At 47.4% G+C, this 25,810-nt stretch overlaps 1 protein-coding gene and 1 long non-coding RNA gene across 4 annotated transcripts in view; one reads left to right on the top strand and one right to left on the bottom strand.

The window, feature by feature from the left end:
* Positions 1–7,514, bottom strand: part of LOC138513920 (uncharacterized) — a 290,696-nt gene extending 283,182 nt beyond the window's left edge. For all 3 annotated transcript variants that reach the window (XM_069629069.1, XM_069629070.1, XM_069629071.1), the window contains exon 1: positions 7,409–7,514. In XM_069629069.1, the coding sequence (XP_069485170.1) occupies positions 7,409–7,433 (25 nt within the window). In that variant the 5' untranslated portion in view covers positions 7,434–7,514. The remainder of the gene's footprint in view (positions 1–7,408) is intronic.
* Positions 7,515–7,601: 87 nt separating this feature from the next.
* LOC138513919 (uncharacterized) overlaps positions 7,602–25,810 on the top strand; it is a 34,568-nt gene continuing 16,359 nt past the window's right edge. Inside the window, exons 1-2 of the long non-coding RNA XR_011281845.1 lie at positions 7,602–7,697; positions 15,878–16,062. This is a non-coding gene — a long non-coding RNA (uncharacterized lncRNA). The remainder of the gene's footprint in view (positions 7,698–15,877; positions 16,063–25,810) is intronic.

The following is a 25,810-nucleotide window of genomic DNA, read 5'->3' as shown; positions in this document are numbered from 1 at the left end:
GGATCTCCAGTACCGGTTGGGCTTCCTTCACTCCTTGGGTCTGGTGAGGGGACTCTAGCTCTGGTCGCCCTGCTTTTGAAGGGTCCTTCGGAGACGCCTGGAGCTTCTAGCCAGATTTCAGATGTTTCAGTTACTCGACCCCTTGCACTTGGTTCTTGCAGCAATGAAGAAGTACAGCCAGACAGGGAAGATGGTCCAGTGGAGTTAGTCTCTGGGTTAGTTGGTCCCACTAACCCAAGGGGAGAAGTCGTCCATTCTGAAGCTTCTCTGTCTGAAAAGGGAGTTTCAGCAAGCTTCATTCACGGTTTCTTCGTCGGGTGTTTCTCCCAGTGGTTGACTCTGCCTCTAGTCTGTTTAAGCAGGTTTCTCCCATTCATGCACAGCCTAGGCTGTCAATGACACGTCAGGGTCGCTGTCCTGAAAGGACAGCCAGCCATTCAGGACTGGTTGCATTCAGGCATGCCTAGAGACAAAAGGACAGGGGAGTTTCGGGACCCTCCCTCACATCCTGTCCTTCCAGACACACTGGAAACAGCGGCGGGCCTCAGGGCTGAAGTGCATCAAAGGCAAGACAAACAAAGGGCTCCAATCTGTTCGACGCACAGAGTAAAACCCAAGAAAGACCTCACAAACAGAAAATGGCAAAAAAAGAAGGCAGGCCGTTTTTATAAAATGGTCACCCTGGGTGCTATACTATAGCTGAGGGTTCAGCCTGCTGTAGAAAAGCACAATGGTAGGAACAATTAAACCACTGCCACTAGCCATTTAAAAGTAGGGAGGGCAACATACAAAATGTAGGATAAGGGGCTACTAGGTAACCCCCCAGCACTCCACTTAAGATGGTGTGCGCTGGACCCAAAAGGAAAAGTGAAAGTCAATTTCACTTTACTATTCTTGGGAACAGTAGTTCACACAAGAAAAGGTATTTTAAACCTTATGAGAAATCTAAAGGATTTCTCAGTGACACTGCACTGAAGGTGCTGTGTGTCACCATACAAAAAGTAGATGCATATGGAGTTTGTCAGACTCCAAAACAGTGAAAACACATAATCCAAAGGTCAAAACACATGAGGCAGTGGGAAAAGGGACTCATTCACTGCAGGGTTAAAATGAAAAAAAGTCCTACAGTCCAGCAAAAGAGCTGGGGGTATCTAAGGTTGAAGGGAATTAGCACAGAATTTAGAATTCTCCCCAACATGACTGCACCAAGCAGTATTCATATGCACTCCTTCACACATTATTCATGTTTGCTTTGTGAAAAAATCCAATAATCAACAACCATAATGAAAAGTACCTCCAGGATAAAAAAGAACAAAAGAAAAAGGATCTAAAAAAGAAAGAAGCAATAAACAAACGGAACTACAAAGTCCCATCAACCGCGGTCTCAAATACCCACAACCTACCAAATACAAGCAACAACAAACCACAAACAGCAGACTAAAACCAAAAGACCATGAAAAACACCAATCAAAAGAGGACGCCCACTAAGGAACACAACCCACGCATCACGCCTCGTCACAAGAAAGACAAAGAAGTCTGAAAAGACAACATAAATAATAAGATATCCCAAATCACTCGGGAAGGCATGGACCAGCATGATCCCACAACCCCAAAAACTCGACAAACATCTGAGATGGCCCAAGGAGACATACAAATAACACAGCAAAGAGACTACAATGCTCGCTACCTGTCCACATACGACAATGTGGTAAACAAAAACAGCACAGCAACAACGAACCAACAGCCAACAAGCTTCACGAATACAGACCCAACCAGGACACAAACGAATGACAACTAATAAACCATCACAACTAATAAACCATCACAACCCGGTCTCCACCATGAACAATACCCCAACCAGAACAAGGAACAAATTGGAAACCATCACACTCGCTCTACACCGCCTATATCACCAGGGCTGGAACAACAGAGGGGTGGCTACCCTATTTACCACCCGGAAACAAACCAACCCCACCATAAACCTTATCGGTCTACTCGACAGAGAGACTGAACAACAAAGAACCACCCCACCCAAAAGACTGAACCGGGAAAAACCCACCTGGAATGAAAACCCAACCAACAACACATCGGTCAGAACAAACAATACTAACAACAACACAAAAGGTAAATCCAGCAAACTACACTGCAGCCTCCTCAACATTAGATCCATGGCAAACCACTCGACAGAAATCAATGACCTCCTAATCAAAGGAGGCACAGTCATGCTCTTCCTTACTGAAACCTGCCTATCAGACAATTATAAAGCCATCGCGAACGAAGCAATACCCGACAGTTATAAATTAATACACGCCAACAGAGAAAACCGAAGAGGAGGTGGAATTGCAATTATACACAAAAAAACACGCCTCAGCATCTCAAATGATCACAACCCACGCGGAAGACTATGAATGCCTCCTAATCAAGATAGAACTCAACGACCAATCCAAAATAGTATTCCTACTGAGCTACAAAACATCTTCTTACAACCCCAACTTTGCAACAAAACTAGTGGACGAGGTCGCCATGCTATCAACCCACCACGACAACCTAGGTGAAAGATCTCACCAATACAAACATAAATACAACAGTAGACACTCAACAATTGGATCACCAAGGCCATTGACCAATTAGCACCAGCTGAAACATTCAAAGCAACACCAAAAATACTGACAGCAAAATGGTTCACAGAAGAACTGAAAAAAAGCCCAAAAAAACCAACTGTGAAAAATGGAAACAAAATGGAGAGAACAATACACCAGACAAGACTAAATAAAATACCAATGACAACTCAAACTGTACAAAGCAACAGCCCTTAAAGCAACAAAAACAAAAAAACACCACAAGAATAGGCAAACAATTCACAGAAAGAACTCCATCACTCCTACACAAACACTTTGTGACAGACACTTACACCAGAGCAGGGTCTCTGTAGTAGCTGCACAGCCGTTACTGCATCTGCAGGCATTAGTCTGCGCAGGTATAATTATATATGTAGTCACTTGGCTACATAACATGGCATGGCTACATGACGCAGCAGGACCATTGCTTATGTTAGCCATCCCAGATGCCTACACAATAGCCAGACAAGACAAAGATGGTGCACAAGGAGGCGGTATCGCTATCATCTCCACAATGTGCCTATCACTCAGACTAGCCCCTACCCAATTGTCACAATCCTGCAAAATTCTATCTGCTAAATTCCAGATAAATAATTCTCAATCACTCACCATCCATCTAATATACAGACCGCCGGGTCCTCTTGGCACTTAGGATCTGCATAATATACTTACTAACAACCTCAAACCAACCTCTCAATTACTCCCATTAGGGGACTTCAACATAGGCTTTAATGACCTGATGGACAAACACGTTACAGATATAGCGAACGCAATCAAGGCATTAGGCTGGTCTCAAAAAGTCAATAAACCCACCATTTAAAGGGGAGAACATTGGATAGCGGAATATAACTGTACAGTTACTATCTCATCCATCACGCCTCTTTCCTGGACAGACCACTCACTGGTGTCCTTTCACTTATCCAAGACCAGACCTACTCCCATTGCCCCTCTACTAGCGCCACCATGTCTAACAAGAAACAAAAAAAGCATTACAGTTGATAAAGTAATCCCTGCGATCCTCCCCACTCTAAATGCCTTGCCAGAAAAACTTGATCCTAGCATCCTAGTCCATGAATTCAACAATATCATGCTCACTACATTGGACAAAATTGCCCCTCAAACTTAGATCCAGCAAACCCAAAGCCCATTAAAATAAATGGTTCACGCCACAACTTAGAGACCTACGCCTCCTGAAAAGAAAAAGCGAAACCAACTGGAGACTCTGCCCCTCCACCGATAATAAAGCCAAATTAACCTTGCTCTCTTCACACTATAAGAAGGAAGTTTGCCTGGCTAAACGTAATTCTTATGACGAGCGCATTGCCAAATCCAACTCTAGCATGAAGGAACTCTTCTCTATACTAAAAGAATTAGAGTCACCTATAGCTACACCTGATATCTGCACTAAGGATAAATCCTGGTGTACAGACATCCAACAGGCATTAGCAAACAAAATTAACATGCTCCAAAATAAAATCCAGCACAAAAAAGAAACGCCAAATCTACCGCACTCACCTAAAAACCCTCTGCCTAGCGACCCACTGAAGGCACGCGATAATATCTTCCATTTCACCAAAATGTCTACTCTGGAAGTAGAAAAAAATCATCCTTTCATTGAAGCCTTCTAATTGTAAAGGCGACATCTGCCCTACGCAACTAATAAAAGATGCTGCCAGGGAACTATCTCCGTTCATTGGTAAATTGATTAATGCCTCCTTTACTTCAGGCTCCATCCCTGCTAACCTAAAACAGTCGTGGGTGCTCCCTCTCCTAAAAAAACAGACACTAGATCCCCTCATCCCTACCAACTACCGCCCCATTACCACTGTACCATTTTTACTCAAAATATTGGACAAAGCTGCCTATAACCAAATTCAGAAACACCTAGAACGGCACAAACTCCTAGGAGACAGACAATCTGGTTTCCGCCCTCTATACGGAACAGAAGCTGCCCTTATCGATTTAAAATCCCAAATTAATGAGCGGAGAAACAAAGGGAAGTCAGTACTCTTGCTCCTACTTGATCTCTCAGCTGCATTTGATCTTGTGGACCAGAAGATCCTCTGTAGACACCTTGATTCTGCCACTCACTTCTCCCCTGAGGCTATCAGATGGATTGAATCATTCCCGAGCGAGAGAACCATGAGAGTTTGCTCTCCATCGGCAGCTGCAGACCCTACCCCTATCCTGTGCGGTGTTCCTCAGGGTTCTTGCGTCCCTCCAACTCTATACAACATCTTCACCAAGCCCCTGTTTGATGATTTGGACCATATGGGTATCATCTACACCAATTATGCAGATGATACACAGATTCTCATCCCGCTTTCTGGGGATCCTAGCAAGGACACAGAGTTGGTGAACAGGGTATACCTTATCATCCAGGCATGGGTGGCCACTCATCATTCAGGCATAGGCCATAAGACTGAGTTGATAATCATGGGAACACATGCCAACATCAAAAAACTAGTTCAGGAATTTTCCTCATTCAACATCGATGGAAATACCATCAAAGTCTCCAAGGAAGTAAAAACCCTTGGCTTCTACCTGGATTCCACCCTGTCCTTTGATAAATAGGTAAAATCCTTGGCCTCCACCACAGCCTACACCTGCAAGCGGATTAGAGCTGGCAAGCCATTCCTCTCTAATGACAGCGGTTTGATCTTGGCCAGAGCCTTAATACTATCCAGAACTGACTACTGTAATGCCCTATACAGTGCTGCTAATAAAATTACCATCCAGCGGCTCCAAACATTACAAAATAATGCCTTGAGAGCAGCACTTGGCATAAATAAAAGAACCCATATCTCCTCCATTAGACGCCATCACAAATGGCTGTCTACTGGTAACAAAATTGTCAAACTCTGCTGTAACCGGCTGTATATCAGTTATGTCCAAGTCCACCTCCCCTTCCTCCTCACCCGTTTCTTCAGAGGAGATTCCGCGTTGACAGGGCTTTCTTTTGGTCTTTTCTTTTTGTGAAGAGAAATGGTCTTCCGTGGTAGGAAGCCACCCTGATTCCCTGGTAAACAGGGAAGCCGGGGACCCCTCCTCCGCAGAGACCACAAGAAGAGGAAAAAAAGCAACAGCTTAAAAAAAACCTCTTCTAGCGGATCTGTATCAGTGCGATACAGGTAGGCAGGATTTGTTCCGGTTCTGATGATCGATGGGATGGATGGAGTAGCAAGGTGTCCCAGGACGAATGACCCAAGAGGCGTGGATGCAGCTGAGAGTACACTGAAGAAGAGGGAGTCTGGAGAGTGTAGCAGACGGGTGAATCCGGAATAGCAGCGTGGAGTAAGCCACCCGTAAAGCAAAGCACCCAGACTTCACCCTGCAGCGCGGCCCGAGGAGTGGGAACGCTACAGTGAAACTGGTGAACCAGACAACTGAGAGGGAAACGGAAAGGCAGAAACAGGGAAAGCCGAGAAGGAGAGAACGGGTGAGAGGGTTAAAGGAGGAGAAGGAAAGGGAGGAAATGGAGGAGCAAGAGGAAAGGGAAAACCGCTGCCGAGTCCACAGAGAAACGGGAAAGAGCGAGAAGGGCTCATTCACGGGAGAAAGGCAAGAGGAAACAATGTAGTAGGAAGCAGAGCAGAGCACGGCAACAAGCCGAAAGGCTAAGTTGCAACGCGCCAAACCGGAAACGGAGGCGGGGCTAAATAGGAAAACAAGACAGATAAGAAAATACTAGACCGTTAACCAGGAAGTAAGAGGGCTAGAATGGAACATTCTAATGGCGGCGTCAGCACCAAGCATTCCAAAGAAGTCAGTGAGACCTGCGGACTGGCGGAGGCGAGACAAAAATAAAGCTAAAGACGCTATCACTGACTCACACAGCTCTAAATAACGCTGCCCCTAGCTACCTCACAGATAAACTTCATAGAAGAATCTCTCTCAGACCTAATAGAGCCAGCAATGCTAATTGCTTGGCCATACCTAGATACAGACTCACCACAATAGGTAGTAATAGCTTCCCAGTGAAGGCTGCTAAATCTTGGAACTTACTGCCACTAGATCTAAGAGTAGACCAACCTTACCCACTCTTCCGAAAAAATGTCATCAAACACCTCATCTCTACCGACCCCTAGTCTCCTACCTCTAGGCCCACTCCGCACCTTTATCAGTTGAGTCTCACCCACCTTATATTCTCATTTAAGCTCTGTGCCATTCTGTAACTTGTATAGTTGTACATTGCATATTTTTGTAACCACATAAGTCTTGTATATTTTATAACCATGGATACTATGTAAGATTTTATTGTATATATTGTATTTCTTGTAACTATGTAAGCTTTGCATTTTTTTACTGCTGCGCCCTGTTACTTATGGGTCTGGTGCGCAATAAAAGTGAACAAACAAAACACCAGAGCAGGGTCTTTATAGCAGCTACTATCTCTGCAAACATTAGCTGGCGCAGGTATATATAGTCACTTACACCAGAGCACGGTTTGTGTAGTAGCTGCAAGGCAGTTACTGCGTCTGCGAGCATAGCAGAGCCTGAACCGTACCGTAAATGAGCTTTGGAGCAGCTATTTGGTCTATAATGCCAACAACAGGCTGCCCGTGTAATTTCAAAACCAGATGTTTTGAAAATCACGTACTTACAATATGTAATTCCAACAAGTGATAAGTACAATACAAGGAATTACAGCTTCAACGTGCATTTCCAGAGTCTGCAAAAGGGCTCCTCTTAACAATATAACAACAAAGGGGTGAGAACGTCTAAGTTGATGGATGCTAAAAGAAATGCATATAAAAATAAACTAAAAGAGCTGGATAGCATGCACTCACCTGATGCTGCCTGGAAACTGGACATGCGCGTTTCGTAAAGGGTAGTTTTCTAGTTTCCATTCGAGAAACGGACCATAGCAAGGCTCACCTCCACTTCCTCACTTGGGCTGCTCTGCATCACGTGGGTTTAAACGTCCATTTCATCACGTGGGTTTAAACGTCCACTTCATCACGTGGGTTTAAATGTTCACTTCCTCATTTTTTTTTTTGCACGAGAGGGAAGGCGAGGCGGGAGCGGTTCATCTGTGCCAAAGAATATTTCGTATAGTTGGTTGTTATTTGGTTTCTGGTAAGTCTGAAAGTTATCTCTTGTTGATTGTTACTTTCATGCAGAGCGACAATATTGAGAAGGGGGTATTTCTGTGTATTTTGGTGGTTTGTAATGTGTATCAGGGGTGAGGTTTACTTAAAGTACAGGCGGATTCAATTTATTTTTTTTTTCTTTATTTCAGTGTTTTTTGAGGATCTGTAATGTGCATCAAAGGGGTGAGGCAATATTGGGGAAGGGGTATTTCTGTATATTTTGGGGTTTGTACTGTGCATCAGTTGTGATTTACTTCAAGTACAGGTGGATTCAATTTGTTTTGGGGTTTTCTCATGCTGATGTGCGATATGCCCGTGGGAGATGTTTTATGGAGTGGGGCTTCCACTGTACCACTGAACAGTACAGCGAACGGTTAGTTATCCTCCCCGCTGGAGGGGGTTGGAGGATGTGTTATGTGCAGTAGGAGAGGGGGGGGGGGCGTCTTATGCAGGCAGACGCACATGGGTACGAAATTTCCAGCATAACGGTGGAGGTTTTTTTTTCTCTTCTGCATGGGGGGTGATTTGGAATTGCCTGGGGAGGGGCATTGTTCATTTTCCCCTTTGCAACGTGTGGAAGAGAAGTCTAAACGGAGGCCTTGTATTGCTTTCATTATCAATCACGCATTTAAAGTCCCTATGAGACCCTCTAGCATTGTTTGTTTTAAAGTTTGCCGATACTTTCTGAAATACCTCTGCTTATTCATCTCGGGAAAGCGCCTGGTATATTTGATATTTTTATTTACTTTGAGCTCATACAAAGGTGTTTCAGAGCGTGGCAAGGGAGGGGAACAGGGGAGAAACACCGATGGGTTTGTTTTTCCTATTTTGATTTAGTTGCAACAACAGCGGATCTTTGTGTCTTCATGGCTGGTATCCTCATCCCCGGCTCCATCCACCCCCAAATAGAAGTGGTTTATGGCCGTGCCGCACACGCCAGGGAATTTCATGTCAGATTCGGCTGCCGCCATCTTCACCTTTATCCAGTGGTGGAAATTAAAACAATTTGGTGGGGGGGGTCCCTCAAGGGCGGGAGTGGGGTTGGAGGTGAAGGGGGCGGTACCCAAAGAGGCGGGGTTTTGGGGGTGGAGCTGGCAGGTGACCTCTGATCAAAGGAAATGTCCAAAATAATAGTTTGAAACGGCGCGATTTCTTTCATGCTGTTCCTTTTCCGAACTATATATCAATTCCACTTCCATGGCACTGGTGATGTTACTTCACTATGTTAATAGTTGTGACCAGTGTTGCTGAGTAAATATTCTTTAAAATGCACAATTTGCATCCCATTTTATAAAACTTCCCCCTTGGGTACTATTCAAACAGGGTCAGAAAATGAATGAATTGCCATTTACAACTATGGGCCACTTTTTCATTGGTGCCGATACAATTTTATGGCCCAGTGTGACCCGCACATGTGCACGGGAGCAAACCGTACCTGCCATCTGTGCACCTAAACGAACAGCTTGGGTCACAGTTCGTCTTTTCACCACTTATTAAGCGTGCCCACCATTCCTGTTCATAAACATACGTTTTTAAGCAGGTGGCCTAGCCATGTGGATCTTTCTTTTGAGAGGCCTGTACAGGATGGAAGGAGATGCCTTCTTGTCTTGATTTTATCTTGGGTGCAGAAGCGGTATTAGTTTGAGTCCACCTGTCGCCTGATTGCTAAGATCTCGTTTGTGCTGATTAAGGTCAGGCAAATTCTCATGAAACTTGCTCTTAGAGCTTTGTCTGGGTTTTCACGAGGTATAGTATAATCTCGTTTACTTTTTTTGGATTATATGGCAGATCTTTTGTCAGGCTGCATTGTTCGGCTGTATTCAGAGTCTCTATCCAATCAATTTCTAGGATCTTTATATTGACTTTCCCTGGATTGGAGAAAGGTCCTCTTCTGAACTTCTGACTTTTTTTTTTTTTTTCCAATAAGCGCCTTTTCTTTGATCTCTATTTTGTGAGTATTTGGTTTTCATCGTTCAACATTGCTCTGTTGATTATCTCCAGAATTAATTTTGCAGCCAGTTGAACAATCTTCCTGTATAGCATCGGACCGCTTCTTTCGACGGTTGCTTTCAGGGAGGACAAACTCAGTTCACGTCAAATCAACACCATAGGAGTCGAGTGTGGCAATGACAGCACCTGGCGCCAAAAGAGTCCCTCAAGCTTAATCCATATGGAGTGCAGAAGTGATGGCATCGCTTCAGCTCCAAAAACTATACTTGGGATCACCTTTTGATCTAAAGAATTTCAGGATTGGCATTAATGAGAAACGTCCAAACATTCTGTTCATGATTTTTGTTTGGACTATTAAGGTTCTCATCTTTGCTCATAGATGGTCTTGCATTGGTGTTTCAGCTCTGTTGCTTTTGCCTTCAGAACACTTATTAGAAGAATGTTTGTTGAAGTTCCCAGTCCACGAACAAAGCCTGCCTGTAGTGGATCATAATTATCGGAGGCCAAGGTCCACTCTTGGAAGCCCTCCAGAGCCAAGGAACCAAACATTTTGCTGATGGTATCCAGTAGTGGTTGGGCGATATTGCCTTGGATCATTGTCTCCCTTTTTTTTTAAAAAAGATTGGCACTACAATGGCGTTTTTCCATGTTGAGGGAATTGCACTGCAGTCTACGTAGTCCTGGAATATCTCACTTATCAGCAATGGCCATGCTTCTGGGTGCTGTTTCAAGTTATAATTATTAAACGCATCTGGGCCCGGTGCTCAAGAGTTGTTAATTTTCTGATCTTGTCTTCTCACTGGCTATGTTCCAGCGCACTTTAACAGATGGCGTGTCAAGGGGGCATTTGTTTCCCAATGATTTATATAATTCCTTGTGTGAAATCCAAGCTTGTTCAGCCAAGTGTTGATTCATTTGCGCCTGGCTCAATCGGGGTCTAGAAGACCCTGGAGTTTTTGCCACTCAGAATGCGCAGCATTGCTTCAGAGTCTGCTTGGTATAATTTACTCTTTGCTGCCGTATCCAGGCTTGGTCGTTTTTTTTTTCCTCCCCTTTTGCTTTAGTTTTTTTAATCGCCTTTTAGGTACTAACAGTTTGTTGTACACGTGGAGCTTTTGGTTTTTGGGTGTCAGAGCTCTGCAGTTTAACTTTGTGTACTTTGAGGAAGGGCTGATCGGCAAGAACTTCAATGCCTCTTTTTCCCCCCACTGTCCCTTTGCTTGGCGATAGTCAGATGTCAAGGAGACAATTTCTTTTAATCTAAGGCGTGTGTTCCCCTTACAAGGTTCCAGGTTATTAAGCAGTGGGTTGCTAGGTTATGGCCTCTGTTTAAGGTTCTCACAACTTCATTCTTCAATTTGCTTCAGCAATTTTCTTGCGACACACGTGAGACATGTGTGATCTATCATGAGACCCACTCCTTTTCCTTGTCCCCCTGTGTTCCGCCTTGGGGCTGGAGCGTCAATCTTCCTTTTTTGGCAGTGGGTTTCTTCTTGCTTCCCTTATCAACCTTAGGTTCCATTTTCTTTAGTTCATGCTGCAGGCCATCCGTTTTTCTTTTTACAGCTGGCATGGGAGTTGGCTCCGATTCAGTCTTCAATCGGGTAGACACTTGGCTCCAGTAACTCCTTCATCTGTTCGTTGTCTACAAAGTTCATGGCCGAAGGTTCAGTTCTCGTGGTCTCTTGTGGTAAATCCCCTTTTTTTTCTTATGTTTAATTTCAGTCGTTTTTTTGAGGTTCGGCTTTAGTTTTCACAACATACTGAGCCCTGTAACCTGTTCCCTTTGTGCTTTCTTTATTCCCTCTAAATACCATCACATCCTTCGCTATTCCTAGCCCATTTTGTCCAAAGATCCGTAGGATGCCTTGGGCCCTACGTTTGAATTCTGCAATGGTTTTCGCAAAGGATTTTGCCGGGGTAATGGCTGAATTAGAACCAGAGGCCCTAGAACTCTTGCAATAGCCCCATTCTCCCTTGGTTTCTTTGTGTAGGTTCCCTCTCTTGTGACTGCAGATCTGGGATAATGCGTTCTGATACGTAAGCTGCTCTACCTTTTTGGCTCGGGGTAGTGCCAATACTTCTTTTGGGTTCCGGCTGATGTGGTCACTTCAGAACTCTGTTCAGAGGAATCTCGTACTGGTGTTTGAGTTAAACTTGTTGCTGTTACTAGTTCTGAGGGTCTGGTGTTCTCCTGATTTTTGGCTTAAATATAACACTCCAGATGGGTTAGCTGTGAATGCATGGATGACATTATTGCCGAGTTGTCTTTTAAGGGCTTCATTCATAGCCTCGTATAGTTTACAAAAAGGGGCTAGCGCAATTGTGACCGTTGACATAATGGACATCAAGTTGACTTTTTTGGAAGGGGTATCTCGTGAAACTGGAGTTGAAATTTCACTGAGCCGTCTCCTCGGGGAGTCATCTCCAAGGTGAACCCATGCTGAAGGGTTAATTCCACCTTAATTCCAGGTGTTTATTTTTTTATTTTTTATGGGGATCTAGCTTTCTGTGATTCTTTTTCAACCACGTGTGTAGCTGCCATCCTGTTTTGAGTCCCCTCACTTGTCGGTATCATTCCAAGCTCTTGCCTTGGAAGGCTACTTTCGTTAGACAATGCAGGTATTGAGTCTGGTTGACTTTTCTCTAAGCCAACCTTGGTCTGCAGGTCTGGATTTTTAGGCCTTAGGCAGGCAGCCGTTTATTTTGACAATGGGGGATCCGTTGTTGCGGCCGTTTCGTTTGTCATCTCTGGAATACAATTCTGTAGAATGTCCTCACTTAATTGGCCATCGGACCGTCCTTTTTCTTGCCTGGCATTATATCAAAGTTGGCGTTTTGGGCAGGTCCTCCCCGGGTCATTAGTACTTGTTTTCTGTCGTTGCAACAGGCCTGTCTGCTGAGCTTACTTGTAATGTAGCCCGGGCACTGACACCTGACATGCGACAGGCTTCCGATCCTGCCAGCATTTCAGCATCTGTCAGTTCAACAGGAAGCCGCTTCCCCATTGATTTTTGTTGCAAAAAAGTTTCAACGTGCTAGATGGCACTGATTTTTGCTGTAGAGAGAGAGAAGACGAGGTTTCGTTTAATGCTTTTGGGCGCAAACACCTGTGCACTCGGGGTCTGAGTCTTTTCTTCTGATTTGTAGCCCACTGTAAGAATTTGCCCCCTCGCACACCCTGGAATTTGAATTCGGCACTTTGGTCTGGGTTTATCCCTCAGGGGCCCGTCTTCGGTAGGGAGGGTTGAGGTAGTGGCTTTCGTAGATATTACATTTTTTTTATTTTTCTGCCTTCTTAGGCGTTCACGAGATCTCCAAGCCTACTTCCCGCGATCGTGTGGTCCTTTATTCTTCAGATGTTAATTGGACTAATGAGTTTCCTCCCATGTTATCTGCACAATACCCCCATGCATTATTCCTTGTCGGCATATCTGGAGGAGTTGTTAAATCCGCTCTGACCACAATATCGTGGACTTCAATGTTTACTTTCATGTTAGTTTTCTTAACCGCAAGCGAGCAGCACGTAGGAGGGGCTGGGGGAGAGCTGCCTCCTGACCTTAGAGCGCCGCCAGTGGGCGACAAATGTTTATAGCAATGGAAACACTATCTCCAGCTTCAAATAGTCTTTGAGTTGCTTTCTTTGTATTCATCTGGGCACGCTGGCTGCATTGCCTCAGCAGTCTGTTTTTTTGTTTCTTTATCACCCCGCCCCCCGTGTGTCACACACTAGGTTCTCGCACTTACCTTCAATCTTCTTGCTGCCCCCAGGGAGTTGCCGTTGACTGCTTGAAGTTGGCGGGGCACGATTCTTGTTCATAATCCTATGGCGCCCGCTGCGCAGACCTCTGTTTTTGTCCATTGGTGCCCCGACAGCCACGGACTGCAACAGACTGTGTCCCGCTCAGTGTCCACGACACTGTTTAATGCGCTTCCTCTGGATAAATGGAGCACGTAGAAAGACTACATACCAAAGGGAACGTCTAACTGCATCCACATTCCACCATAAGCAATGTTTTCTTTTACTTGAACCACACTTGGCACAGCTCCTGCAGCTCCCCTCTGAAAGCATTTGGGTGGCTGCATCGTCTGGGATAGCTTAAATGATATTGGGGGCATTTATTTATTCATGCAATGTTTGTCGGATACTTGTAGCCGACAAACATTGCATGAATGAATAATCCAGGTCATTTATCCCACAAACTTGCATAAATAAACCGGGTTGTGGCTGAGGACTTTAACTTCCTGCACAGGGTCACCAGAGGAAGTTAGTTTGATGCAGGTCACAGCTGTAGGAAAAGTAAAGTCCTGCTGTGTACACATAAGGCGGGTGGAGCCATCAGAGCACTCATGGCGGCAATGAGCTGCTCCGCCCCCCTACTCCGTGCCGCTTCTTACTTTGAAAAGAAAAAAAGGGAAAATTGCAGCTAAAAAAGTACAAGTTCCAATGTTTATGAACAACCCCGACCCCTGATATAGCCTGCAAATAGCTCTCGCTGTGCCTCCCCCCCACTGAAAGTAGCACACGCCAACATAAAGGTTGGAGACCCCTGGTCTATTGTATATAGAGGGCACAATGCTTGTAATTTAATAAGTTGCCCAGACAGCTGCATGCCAGTGCACAGTCACCCACTGGCATAGATTTCCCTTGTGTGGGAATTGTTGATGTGTGGCTTGTGGGAAGCGTGTGTGACTTTCGCAGTATCTTTAATATTGCTTAATTCTGAAGCAGTGTGCCAAGTGGCCAAGTTTTTTTGTTTGGATAGCATGAAGTTTTGAAGTGTGTGGGGACTGTTTGAGCTGCTGTGTGATACGGGGTGTGCTGCACACACTGCCAGGTGTAGTCTCAGGCTGGGGATGGTTGTAACGCCCTGATGAATGAGTTCTTCGATTCCTGCATTCCTCCTTCTGGAGGCACAGGGTGCTTTGGGCTTAGATTTGCTGTTGTGATTCTGCGCACAGAGAATGGTTGCAAATATTGGCTATCCAAACTCTCATGAAGAAGGGAGAGAGACTCCTAACCAACAGTGGACAGATGCCACCCCCCCATCTATTTATTTCTCTTAGCAATGCTTGCAACCTGATCATTGCTTTCACTTAAGCAATTGAACACCAGCCAACACAAAACAAACTCATGCTAATATTCAATCTACGTTTAATTTCTTGAATACTTTGGGGAAACTGTGATTTAATATATACAAATGTAAGTTTCAGGGACTCTGGATTTTACTGCATGTTCTAGTTATACTTGGGTCACATTTTCTATATAGGTTGATGAGGTTCCTTTGTATTGCCCCTTCAATGCAGTTTTTTTTTTCCCAACCACTTGACCTCAGCAGTTAATTGAAGCTAGTTTGCCTGTAAACTTTATTGAATGCTTGCTAGGGATAGTGATCCCTGTCATTAATTGTGATCACTGTCGTTAATATCTTTTTTGATCATTGTTTATGATCTGGGGTGAATGCTTTTTGTTTTTTCTTCTCTAATGATGGGACCAGTTTATTCTCATTAGATTATAGCTATTTTCATGCTTGTCTGGATTTTTTAGCAGCCTTGTGTATCAGAGGACTGGAGCGGTAGCGGGAGTGTTCTGACCTGAGCGTGAAAGTGCTTTGTTATTTGAAAGCAGGAGGTCCCTTTATTCCCTTAAGGCAGTGGTCTTCAAGCCTTTTTATGCTGACCCCGGGGTCGTGTGGTGGGAGGAGACATCTGCCTCTTCTGGAGGATAGTGCCTTGCTCATATTAGCAAATGCCTTCCTGTTAAGGTGTAATATTGACTTTTGTTCCCCCAGTAAAGATCAGTTTGGTCATGGAGTCTGTCCCTGCATACCCTCCTATTTCCTGTACATGTTGCTGTCTGCAAGCTGGGGCTCTCTATGGTTGATATGAAAATGTAAGAAACTGAAACGGGTGCTTGTCTTTTAAATGACACACACAAAATGACTGCAGTATTTTAGGTACAAGAGCTCTGCAGTGAAGAACGTATTGCCTCTCTGGAACACCCACCTCTAATTATGCGAACAGACACAACTAGTTAAAGCCACAATGGGTGGAAGTCTTGGAGGAAGTTAACCAAGCACCAATCACTCATAAATTGGGACATACCAGGCAGGAACATCTATAGCAAGCCCACTATAAATTAATGGTTTTGGGTACAGACCTGGTTCACAAATACTTGGCGCATACTAAATTAACTTTTTTAATTTCTTCTTTTAGACAAACTCAAATCATGGCACTCCTTTTTAATTCCGACAATTCCCTGCATTTGAAAGGATGGGGAATTTGAGCCTTTGCAATTCCTGGTGGTGATAATTGTAAATTGCTGATAGAGGGTATCGATGAAAGTAGAAGAGAAATACGTGAAGAAAAGGATTTGAAGGCAGTCATACTTTTGTAGTTAGGTAAGCAATGTTTTATTATTTTTTTCGGTTCATCTATTTGATGTTTGGGGGAGGAGGGTACATCCGACGTCCCTATGCAGATTCGTTCCTTTTTTTCACACATACAGATGAATGCTGCACACTGCCCACCTCATTTACAGCATCTCTTTCTGATGGTCTACTGATTTCTCTTATGTTATTGGCAAAGTGCTATGGCTTGAATGCCATCGAAGACCGCAGTCCAGGTCAGAGTATGTGTGCAGCTAGGACAGAGAATGGATTGGTATTGACGAATCGCACTCTTACCTCCTTAATATTAGGTATAACGTCTTTTAGAATGAAAGTAAAACCATATCGGGTTATTCATCTGTAGGTGAAGTCAGCCGACACATGTTTCGACCTTAGCCGTCTTCAAGACCTTGAAATTGAACACTTGGTATGTTGACCAGGTTTGGAAGTTGATTGTGAAAATATCTTGAAACAATTTTCTGATGGTACTTGATAAAGGGTTGAGTCCTGAGAGACCTGTCAATGGTGGCGCATTGTGCTAAAAGTGTTTAGTGGTGCTTGGACATCCTGGATTGGTTCCCCAAATCGAAATTCCTAAACTCTTTTTATTTGTTTTTCCCCCACCTTAGATGCAATCCTGAAAGTTTAGTCCACAGGTTGGGGAACCAATCTAGGATGTCCAATGTAGAGCGTGATTCGCAAATACCATATGTCCTATTCATTCAAGGTCTTTATACGTAGACCATGTGGAATTTGTGGCTCAGCTCGCTGCCATTTATAAATTCTAGTGGACACAGCGCACTCTGGGTATGTACCCATACACACTTTTATGTGTGCAGCTAGACTGAGTTGTGGGTAGCTGCATGGGGAGGCAGGGAAAGCGCCAAGAGAGCAAGAATAAGCAAAACTCCAAGGTGGCGTATAGGATCGCACTTGTGTACAGCTCAGGTAAAATGTTTGTTGTATTGGTAGTCACTAGGGCTGTACCGAATAGCATATTTAGTATTCGGCCGGATACCGAATAGTTTGTCAACTATTCGGCCGGAGCCGAATAGTGAGCCGAATAGTTTGTTTTTTTTTAGGCCCCCCCTATGCAATACAATCTCGGGCCACCGGCTTTGGCCCGGTGGCCCGACAAACAACATTATTGCGGTGAGGCCGCGGGGGTTCCCTGAGGCCCCGCGGCCTCACCGTGGTGAGGGGGATGGGGGCCGGAGGCCGCCGGGGTCGGCAAAGTGCCCCGGCGGCCTCATGAGTCTGGGGGGCCGCTCCTGTAGGAGCGGCCCCCCAATGCAAAATAAACATCGGGCCACCGGCTTTGCACCGGTGGCCCGACAAACAAAACATTATTGCGGTGAGGCCGCGGGGGTTCCCTGAGGCCCCGCGGCCTCACCGTGGTGAGGGGGGTGGGGGGCACCGAGGCCGCCGGGGTCGGCAAAGTGCCCCGGCGGCCTCATGAGTCTGGGGGGGCCGCTCCTGTAGGAGCGGCCCCCCAATGCAAAATAAACGTCGGGCCACCGGCTTTGCACCGGTGGCCCGACAAACAAAACATTATTGCGGTGAGGCCGCGGGGGTTCCCTGAGGCCCCGCGGCCTCACCGTGGTGAGGGGGGTGGGGGGCACCGAGGCCGCCGGGGTCGGCAAAGTGCCCCGGCGGCCTCATGAGTCTGGGGGGGCCGCTCCTGTAGGAGCGGCCCCCCAATGCAAAATAAACGTCGGGCCACCGGCTTTGCACCGGTGGCCCGACAAACAAAACATTATTGCGGTGAGGCCGCGGGGGTTCCCTGAGGCCCCGCGGCCTCACCGTGGTGAGGGGGGTGGGGGGCACCGAGGCCGCCGGGGTCGGCAAAGTGCCCCGGCGGCCTCATGAGTCTGGGGGGGCCGCTCCTGTAGGAGCGGCCCCCCAATGCAAAATAAACGTCGGGCCACCGGCTTTGCACCGGTGGCCCGACAAACAAAACATTATTGCGGTGAGGCCGCGGGGGTTCCCTGAGGCCCCGCGGCCTCACCGTGGTGAGGGGGGTGGGGGGCACCGAGGCCGCCGGGGTCGGCAAAGTGCCCCGGCGGCCTCATGAGTCTGGGGGGGCCGCTCCTGTAGGAGCGGCCCCCCAATGCAAAATAAACGTCAGGCCACCGGCTTTGCACCGGTGGCCCGACAAACAAAACATTATTGCGGTGAGGCCGCGGGGGTTCCCTGAGGCCCCGCGGCCTCACCGTGGTGAGGGGGGTGGGGGGCACCGAGGCCGCCGGGGTCGGCAAAGTGCCCCGGCGGCCTCATGAGTCTGGGGGGGCCGCTCCTGTAGGAGCGGCCCCCCAATGCAAAATAAACGTCGGGCCACCGGCTTTGCACCGGTGGCCCGACAAACAAAACATTATTGCGGTGAGGCCGCGGGGGTTCCCTGAGGCCCCGCGGCCTCACCGTGGTGAGGGGGGTGGGGGGCACCGAGGCCGCCGGGGTCGGCAAAGTGCCCCGGCGGCCTCATGAGTCTGGGGGGGCCGCTCCTGTAGGAGCGGCCCCCCAATGCAAAATAAACGTCGGGCCACCGGCTTTGCACCGGTGGCCCGACAAACAAAACATTATTGCGGTGAGGCCGCGGGGGTTCCCTGAGGCCCCGCGGCCTCACCGTGGTGAGGGGGGTGGGGGGCACCGAGGCCGCCGGGGTCGGCAAAGTGCCCCGGCGGCCTCATGAGTCTGGGGGGGCCGCTCCTGTAGGAGCGGCCCCCCAATGCAAAATAAACGTCGGGCCACCGGCTTTGCACCGGTGGCCCGACAAACAAAACATTATTGCGGTGAGGCCGCGGGGGTTCCCTGAGGCCCCGCGGCCTCACCGTGGTGAGGGGGGTGGGGGGCACCGAGGCCGCCGGGGTCGGCAAAGTGCCCCGGCGGCCTCATGAGTCTGGGGGGGCCGCTCCTGTAGGAGCGGCCCCCCAATGCAAAATAAACGTCGGGCCACCGGCTTTGCACCGGTGGCCCGACAAACAGAACATTATTGCGGTGAGGCCGCGGGGGTTCCCTGAGGCCCCGCGGCCTCACCGTGGTGAGGGGGGTGGGGGGCACCGAGGCCGCCGGGGTCGGCAAAGTGCCCCGGCGGCCTCATGAGTCTGGGGGGGCCGCTCCTGTAGGAGCGGCCCCCCAATGCAAAATAAACGTCGGGCCACCGGCTTTGCACCGGTGGCCCGACAAACAAAACATTATTGCGGTGAGGCCGCGGGGGTTCCCTGAGGCCCCGCGGCCTCACCGTGATGAGGGGGTATGGGGGGGGGCGTCACTTACCTGGTGATTGGGTCCGGGTGCTGGCATAGGAAGTGAGGGACGGGAAGAACTGTTCCCTTCCCTCGCTTCCTATTTCAACACGTTAGGCTGTGGTCAGACTGCAGAAGCCAATAGGCAAACAGCTTGTTTGGCTTCTGCAGCCTGAACACTGTCAAACATTCTATGATTGGCTGTCATCTCCCAAACAGGGAGAGGGCAGCTAATCATAGAAAGTGGACTTCGGCTTCGAGTCCCTAAACAGAAACTATTCTGCCGAAGCCGGATAGCTGTATTTCAGCCGAACTTCGGCAGAATAGGGACTCGAAGCCGAAGTTCGGTACAGCCCTAGTAGTCACATTATGAAGTTTCAACTTGCTTTTTTCATACCCACAGCCAAGAAACAGTATTCAGACACAGGGAACATTTGATGAAATAACGAAAAGCTGTAATTGAGGCTTTAAAAAGAAAGGTAAAGAAGAAAAAGCAGCTACTGGTGGAATCTGGAACAAGAAGGTGCAGTGAAAAAAGAGAATTGTATTGTAAAAGCTGATGACTGAAAACGGACTATTCCAAAATATATTAATGGCTGTTCACAAAAGGTGGAAAAGTATTTGGCAGGGGATGGCTAGTCTTCATTCCTCCTACATTCCTTCCTCAGAACCTGCCTCTTTCTTCACCAACAGTTGATGGAGACAGCATTAAATCTGCAAATGTCTGTGTAATGTTGCAGTTCCCGGAGATGTAGCTGTGCAACAACTGCAAAATATTGGACTATAAAGTAACCCGTCATTTGTCTGCTACAATTGTTTTGTCGGACAGATCTAATTTGACGAGATGAACCCGAGCACCACGTCTTAACAGTGTGTTTTTATTACAGTATGACGGTCATGCCTGTTTGGACAATGAAGTGCCACCTACACGTTACCACACACAGGTGCAATCTTTCAGATTACGTTTAAAAAAAAAATATATATATATAGATTGCCCACGCTTACAGCTCAGGAAGTCTTCATTCTATTCAAGACAAGGAGGCGAGCATTATGCTTTACTTTCTTTATTGCTGCCATAATTAGCTTTTTCAAATTAAACTTTTTAAAACTGTAATATTTTTCTGAACATTTTCAAAAAAGATGCAAACTTGGGTTTAAAAGTTTCTAAATCCGTAATGTCTTAAAGTTCTAGCTCCAAACCATGACCCCTGGGGTTGGGAAGCCTTGACCTTTCCTCCTGCACCTATCAGCATCAAGGTCAGACCTTAAGAACCCTCAACACTAGGTCCTTTCCGCTTTCTTTTCCTTGTCCCAACTTGACTATGAATTGCAACAGTCTTGATGCCAACTAGCAACAAACTTTAAACTGTAACTGACTTCGAACTGTTAAAGTCTTGAACTTCCAGGGTGACTGGCACTAGCGTCCATCTTAATCTCTGTCTCCGATCAGGTCGCTTTGTGATAGTCTCCTACGAAAAATGGAAAATACTACATCAGGGTGGGTGTCAGACAAAGTTGAACATTTAATACATGATGCAGGAAAACAACTTTGTCCATAATCCGGTTGTGATATAATGCTCGCCTCCTTGTCTTTAAGAGAATGAAGCCTTCCTGAGCTGTAAGCGTGGGCAATCTTTATTCTATGACAAGACAGGAGGCTCGCATTATGCTTGTTCAAAGCTCGCCGCCCCTCTTTGTTATATTGGATACAGGCTTGAAATAACATGTCTTGAAGGTCGACTCAGAGGACCAATCGGCTGATTTCATGATATCCTGAAGGGATAATCCCGCTGAAAACCCTCTAGAAGCCATCGCGCCCCTAGCAGAATGCGTGCCAAATTGGGCTAGGTCTATCCCTGCCCATTGCATCACCTCTCGGCACCCATCGAGCAATTGCCGCTGCTCCTACTCCATGGTAAGGCCTTCTACGCGCTATTAGTAATTGAGTCACTTCTCGGGGCCTTAGGTGCACTGCCGCGGTTTGGTAATCTTTAATGCACTGAGCTACGCACAATTTTCTATTCTCTACAAAGTAAAGGTGTGAGAACTCTCGAATCTGTCCTTGTTAGCTTAGCTATGGTGAAAGCTACCCCATCTGGGTAGAAAATCTTTCTATCAATCTCTAGAGCTTTTACGTCGGATATTCTTCGGCACGCTATGAGACATAACAGCATTGCTAGCTTCCCTGATAGCTGAGAACGAGAAAGATGTTTGTTCTCAGGCAATGCAAGAAAAAGCTGGAAAACATCCGTCATCTCACAGAACCATGTATTTCGGTTCAGGGGGCCTTCTGAGCTTCATTCCTCTCAAGAGACGTAGTACTGTGGGGTGTTTGCCAACTGCGGCATTGTCTACTCTGTCATGCCTTGCTGATCTAAGCACTACTATTGTCCTAAAGGCGTTACTCAATTTCTTAGCTGAAAAATTTCAAGAGGGTATCTGTACTACAGGGGCAGAAACGGGATCCATACTATGCTCTGAGCACCAGTGGGTCCAACTCTTCCATGCTGCGTTATAGCTCCTAATGGTGGAAGGCGCCCAGGAATGTCCGATGGAATCGGCAGCGGGCTGCGAAATGCCTGGCAATTCCCACTTTCTCCTGACACCTTGCAGGCCATCAACTGCAAAGTGTTCGCTATTATTAATGGGTGTCTCTGTCCGGATGGGCCGAGTAGAAGGTCCTGCTGATGAGGAACTATCCTCGGAAAATCCGTAGAAAGTTCAATCGCTACTGGAAACCAGGGTTGGGATTTCCAGAATGGGAGAATTATCACTAGCTCTCCTTGCTCCCTCCGAACTTTCGCTAACGCCCTTGTGATCATGAGGAACCGTGGGAATGCATAGTGGAGCGCTCCGCTCCATGATTGGAGGAACGCGTCCGTGCCAGCTGCACCCAGGTCTATCCTCCAGCTGAAATATTTCTGAGTCTGCGTGTTCAGTCTGGACGCAAACAAATCTATGTGTAAGGGACCCCAGAGTTCTTGTAATTTCTTAAACTCATGGGTGCAGTCTCCAGTCGCTGGAGTCCCCTAGATATCATGAATTCCAGTCTGCTACCTCGTTGAGAGTGCCTGGTAGATATTCTGCTGTGACTGTGATCTGATTCTGAAGGCAATAATGCCAGTCTTTCGCTAGTTCTGCTAGCAATTTGGACTTTGTGCCACCCAATTTGTTGATATAACGCACTGCTGGTATATTGTCCATCTTGAGCAACACGCAGCGTTTGACTTTTTCTTTCGTAAAAGCGCGACTACGAATGACCCTGGCAACAATTCGAGACAGTTGATGTGGAGATGCAATTCCTGCTCTGACCATTTCCCTCCTGTCTGTGTTCGCAACGGGCTCCCCAGCCAGATCTGACTCTATGATGAGATCTGGGGAATCCCCGAAAATCGCTCGGCCATTCCAGGCTTCCATATTCTGGAGCCACCATTGTATCTCGGTAATGGTGTCGGGATCTAGGGTCACTATCTGATGGTAGCCGAGCCCTCCTTGAAGGTGCCTGATCTTTAATCTCTAACGCTTGATAGTGGAGGGGTCCTGGGGAAAATCGCTTGAATGGAGGCTGCAAGCAAGCCCACCACTCTGGCGAGGTTCCGTAATGAAATCACTCTTTTTCGCTATCACTAGCCTGAGTTCCTCCTTTTATTGCTCACTTTGCGATGTGGAAGCTTGAAGGTTGCTTTGAGCGTATCTATGTTGAATCCTAGGAATTCTAGGGTCTGGACTGGTACCAACTGGGATTTGTCTAGATCATGTTTGCACAACATAAGGCCCGCGGGCCCGTTGTGGCCCGCCATGCCGTTTTGTCCGGCCTGCCAGCAACAAAGACTTTCCTAATGGAGGGCGGCCCGCAAGCAGCATCGGCCGCCATCCATCCGGAAAGTCTGTTTTGTCTTCCGGGCCGGACAATACACCAATGGAGGGCCAGCACTCGCTGGCGTGGCCAGTAAGGCTTGATGCCAGAAGGCATTTCAGCCTTGTCACGCCCATGCCAACCATAGTGCCAGAAGCCTCGCTAGCGTTCCAGCACGTCTGGGTAAGTACATGGTGGGGGGGGGCTGTGTGTTTGTGTGTCTGTCTCGGGTCCGTCCTGACTGTGTTTTTGTATGTATGTTGAGATGCAGAGGTGTGTGTGGGGGGGGTTGTCTGAATGTTTGTGTGCATGTTCAGTGTATGTTGAGATGCAGGGGTGGGGTCGGGTCTGCCTGCCTGAATGGTTGTTGTTGTGTGCACGTTCAGTGTATGTTGAGATGTGGGGGTGGGGAGTCCGGGTTTGTATGCGTGCATGCTTGTGAGTATGTTGGGTGGGTTGGGGTGGGTGCGGGGTTCAGGTCTGTATGGGTGCATGGTGTATGCTTGCGAGTGTGTGTGCTGAGTTGGGGGGTGTGGGGTTCAGGTCTGTATGGGTGCATGGTGTATGCTTGTGGGTTTGTGTGCTGAGTTGGGGGTGGGGGGGTTTGGGTCTGTATGGGTGCATGGTGTATAGTTAGTTTGTATGCAGGGGTAGGGGGGGTTGGTGTCTGTATTAGTATGTATGCATGGGGCATAGTGTTTGCATGAGGAGTGGGTGTCATGGGGCATAGTGTTTGCATGAGGGGTGGGTGTCATGGGGCATAGTGTTTGCATGAGGGGTGGGGGGCATGGGGCATAGTGTTTGCATGAGGGGTGGGGGCCATGGGGCATAGTGTTTGCATGAGAGATGGGTGTCTTGGGGCATAGTGTTTAACAAAATTTGGGGTTTGAAAAAGCCTCCTGCCACGCCGCGCCTACCACCCCACCCACATTTATTTTACGACCCACTATAGCCATCATGTAAGGTACTTTCGGCCCTCTGTAAAAATCAGTTGTGCACCCCTGGTCTAGCTTCACTAAGAATCCTAGAGATGCTAAGAGAAAAAATCCACTGGACACTCTTAGTGAGGGACTGTTTGTCTGGGCCTAACACGAGAATGTCGTCTAGGTAGATAATGATGCAAATCCCTCTTATGGCTGCTACTGGTCTCAGCTTGGTGAATGCCCAGGGAGCTGACGCAAGGCCGAGTGGGAGACATGTAAAATGCCACGTTTCCGTGTTCCAGCAGAAGCGGAGATAACTCCGAAATTCCTGAGCTATGGGAATTGTAAGGTAAGCGTCCTTGAGGTCGAGCCATGCTAACCAGTCTCCTGTCCGCAGGAGATCTCGGAGCAGATGGATACCTTCCATCTTGAAGTGATTGTACACTAGCCATTCCTTTAAACTTTTCTGGCCGTATTTTGTCCCCTCTGTGCGCTAGAAACATGTTGCTGAGGAACCCTGGTCCTCCTTGAACATCTCGCTCTGGCATTCTTGTCTCACCTTGAGCAGTTTGCTGTGTAAAAGCGTTGCTTCTTCGTTTGACATATGAATGGGCCGAGGTTCTGACCGGGGTTTTCTACAAAATTTAAATGAAGCCCTGCTACTGCTTGCAACACCCATGCATTGCGCGATAACGCTTGCCATGCACTCAGATAGTGAAGGGTTCTCCCTCCTACTTTCATGCTTATTGCACTCGCGTCCTGATGCATTAGGCTGAGGGTAGGAGCCTCTCCCTCTATGACCTCTGGGAAATCTGGCTCTTGCCGTGAAGAAGGTATCTTGTTGCTTCCCCTCCCAGTATTGGGTGCGCGGCCCGTGGGGTATACGATGGTAATTGTACCGACCGGACGGTCGACCCCTTTGGCATCCGGTCCCGTTAAAAAAACATGCTTTGGGAAGATTTTTTTATTGAGCTTTGTGCTCTCTAGTGCAGAATAAGTGCTCACAAACTGGGCCATCTACTTAGCGAGTTTTGCAGAATCACAGGCCTTTGGCGTTTTCGCCTGCTTTATAGGTGGCAAGGTCACTTAGTTTACTGTCGATCTTTAGCAGAATAACTTCTTCTCTCGGAGGAGAGTGCACAATTTGCATTCCCCTAAGAGACCACCCGTTGGGCCCAATTAGCGAGAGCGGAAGCGTCTACTGGAGTGCCCGTATCTTTCGCCTTCTCTGCCAGGTCCATTATTTTAGCCAATGGACCTGCAATATCGAGGACCTTGTCTTGGCATCCTCGCCATGCGCAATCTATTCCTTTCCTTATGTCTTTTGTAGACTTTGTCATGAAAGTGACCATCTTGGGGTCTAGATCTGGTGTCTCAGCTAGCTTCCCTGGTAAATCTGGCCTGGGACATTCTGATCTCATGCGAGATCGCACATCTCGTTCCAGTGGCTTGCGATGTGCTGCGCCATGTAAGCTTGCACTCTAGGCGACGGCACCCACTCCGAAGACTTCGGGTGCCTGATGGGGTCCGGATCAACCATGTCAGTGGTATTATCCACCTCTTGGGGATCGACTTCTTCCATATGTTGAAAGGTGTCATTCTCGCCTTCGTCGTCAGGCATATAGCCTTCGTCATTGTCCCCTATATTGTCCACCCCTGGGGTGGGGGGGTCTGTCCTGGCATTCTTTTTTCTTTTCCAGGAAGGCTCTCTTCAGCCTAGCGACAGGGTCGCTTATTCC

This window comes from Ambystoma mexicanum, chromosome 12, assembly GCF_040938575.1.
Source record: "Ambystoma mexicanum isolate Mex_15411 chromosome 12, UKY_AmexF1_1, whole genome shotgun sequence".
NCBI lineage: Eukaryota > Metazoa > Chordata > Amphibia > Caudata > Ambystomatidae > Ambystoma > Ambystoma mexicanum.
Note: the sequence above shows the minus strand (reverse complement) of the source record. Positions and strands in the feature narration are given on the sequence as shown.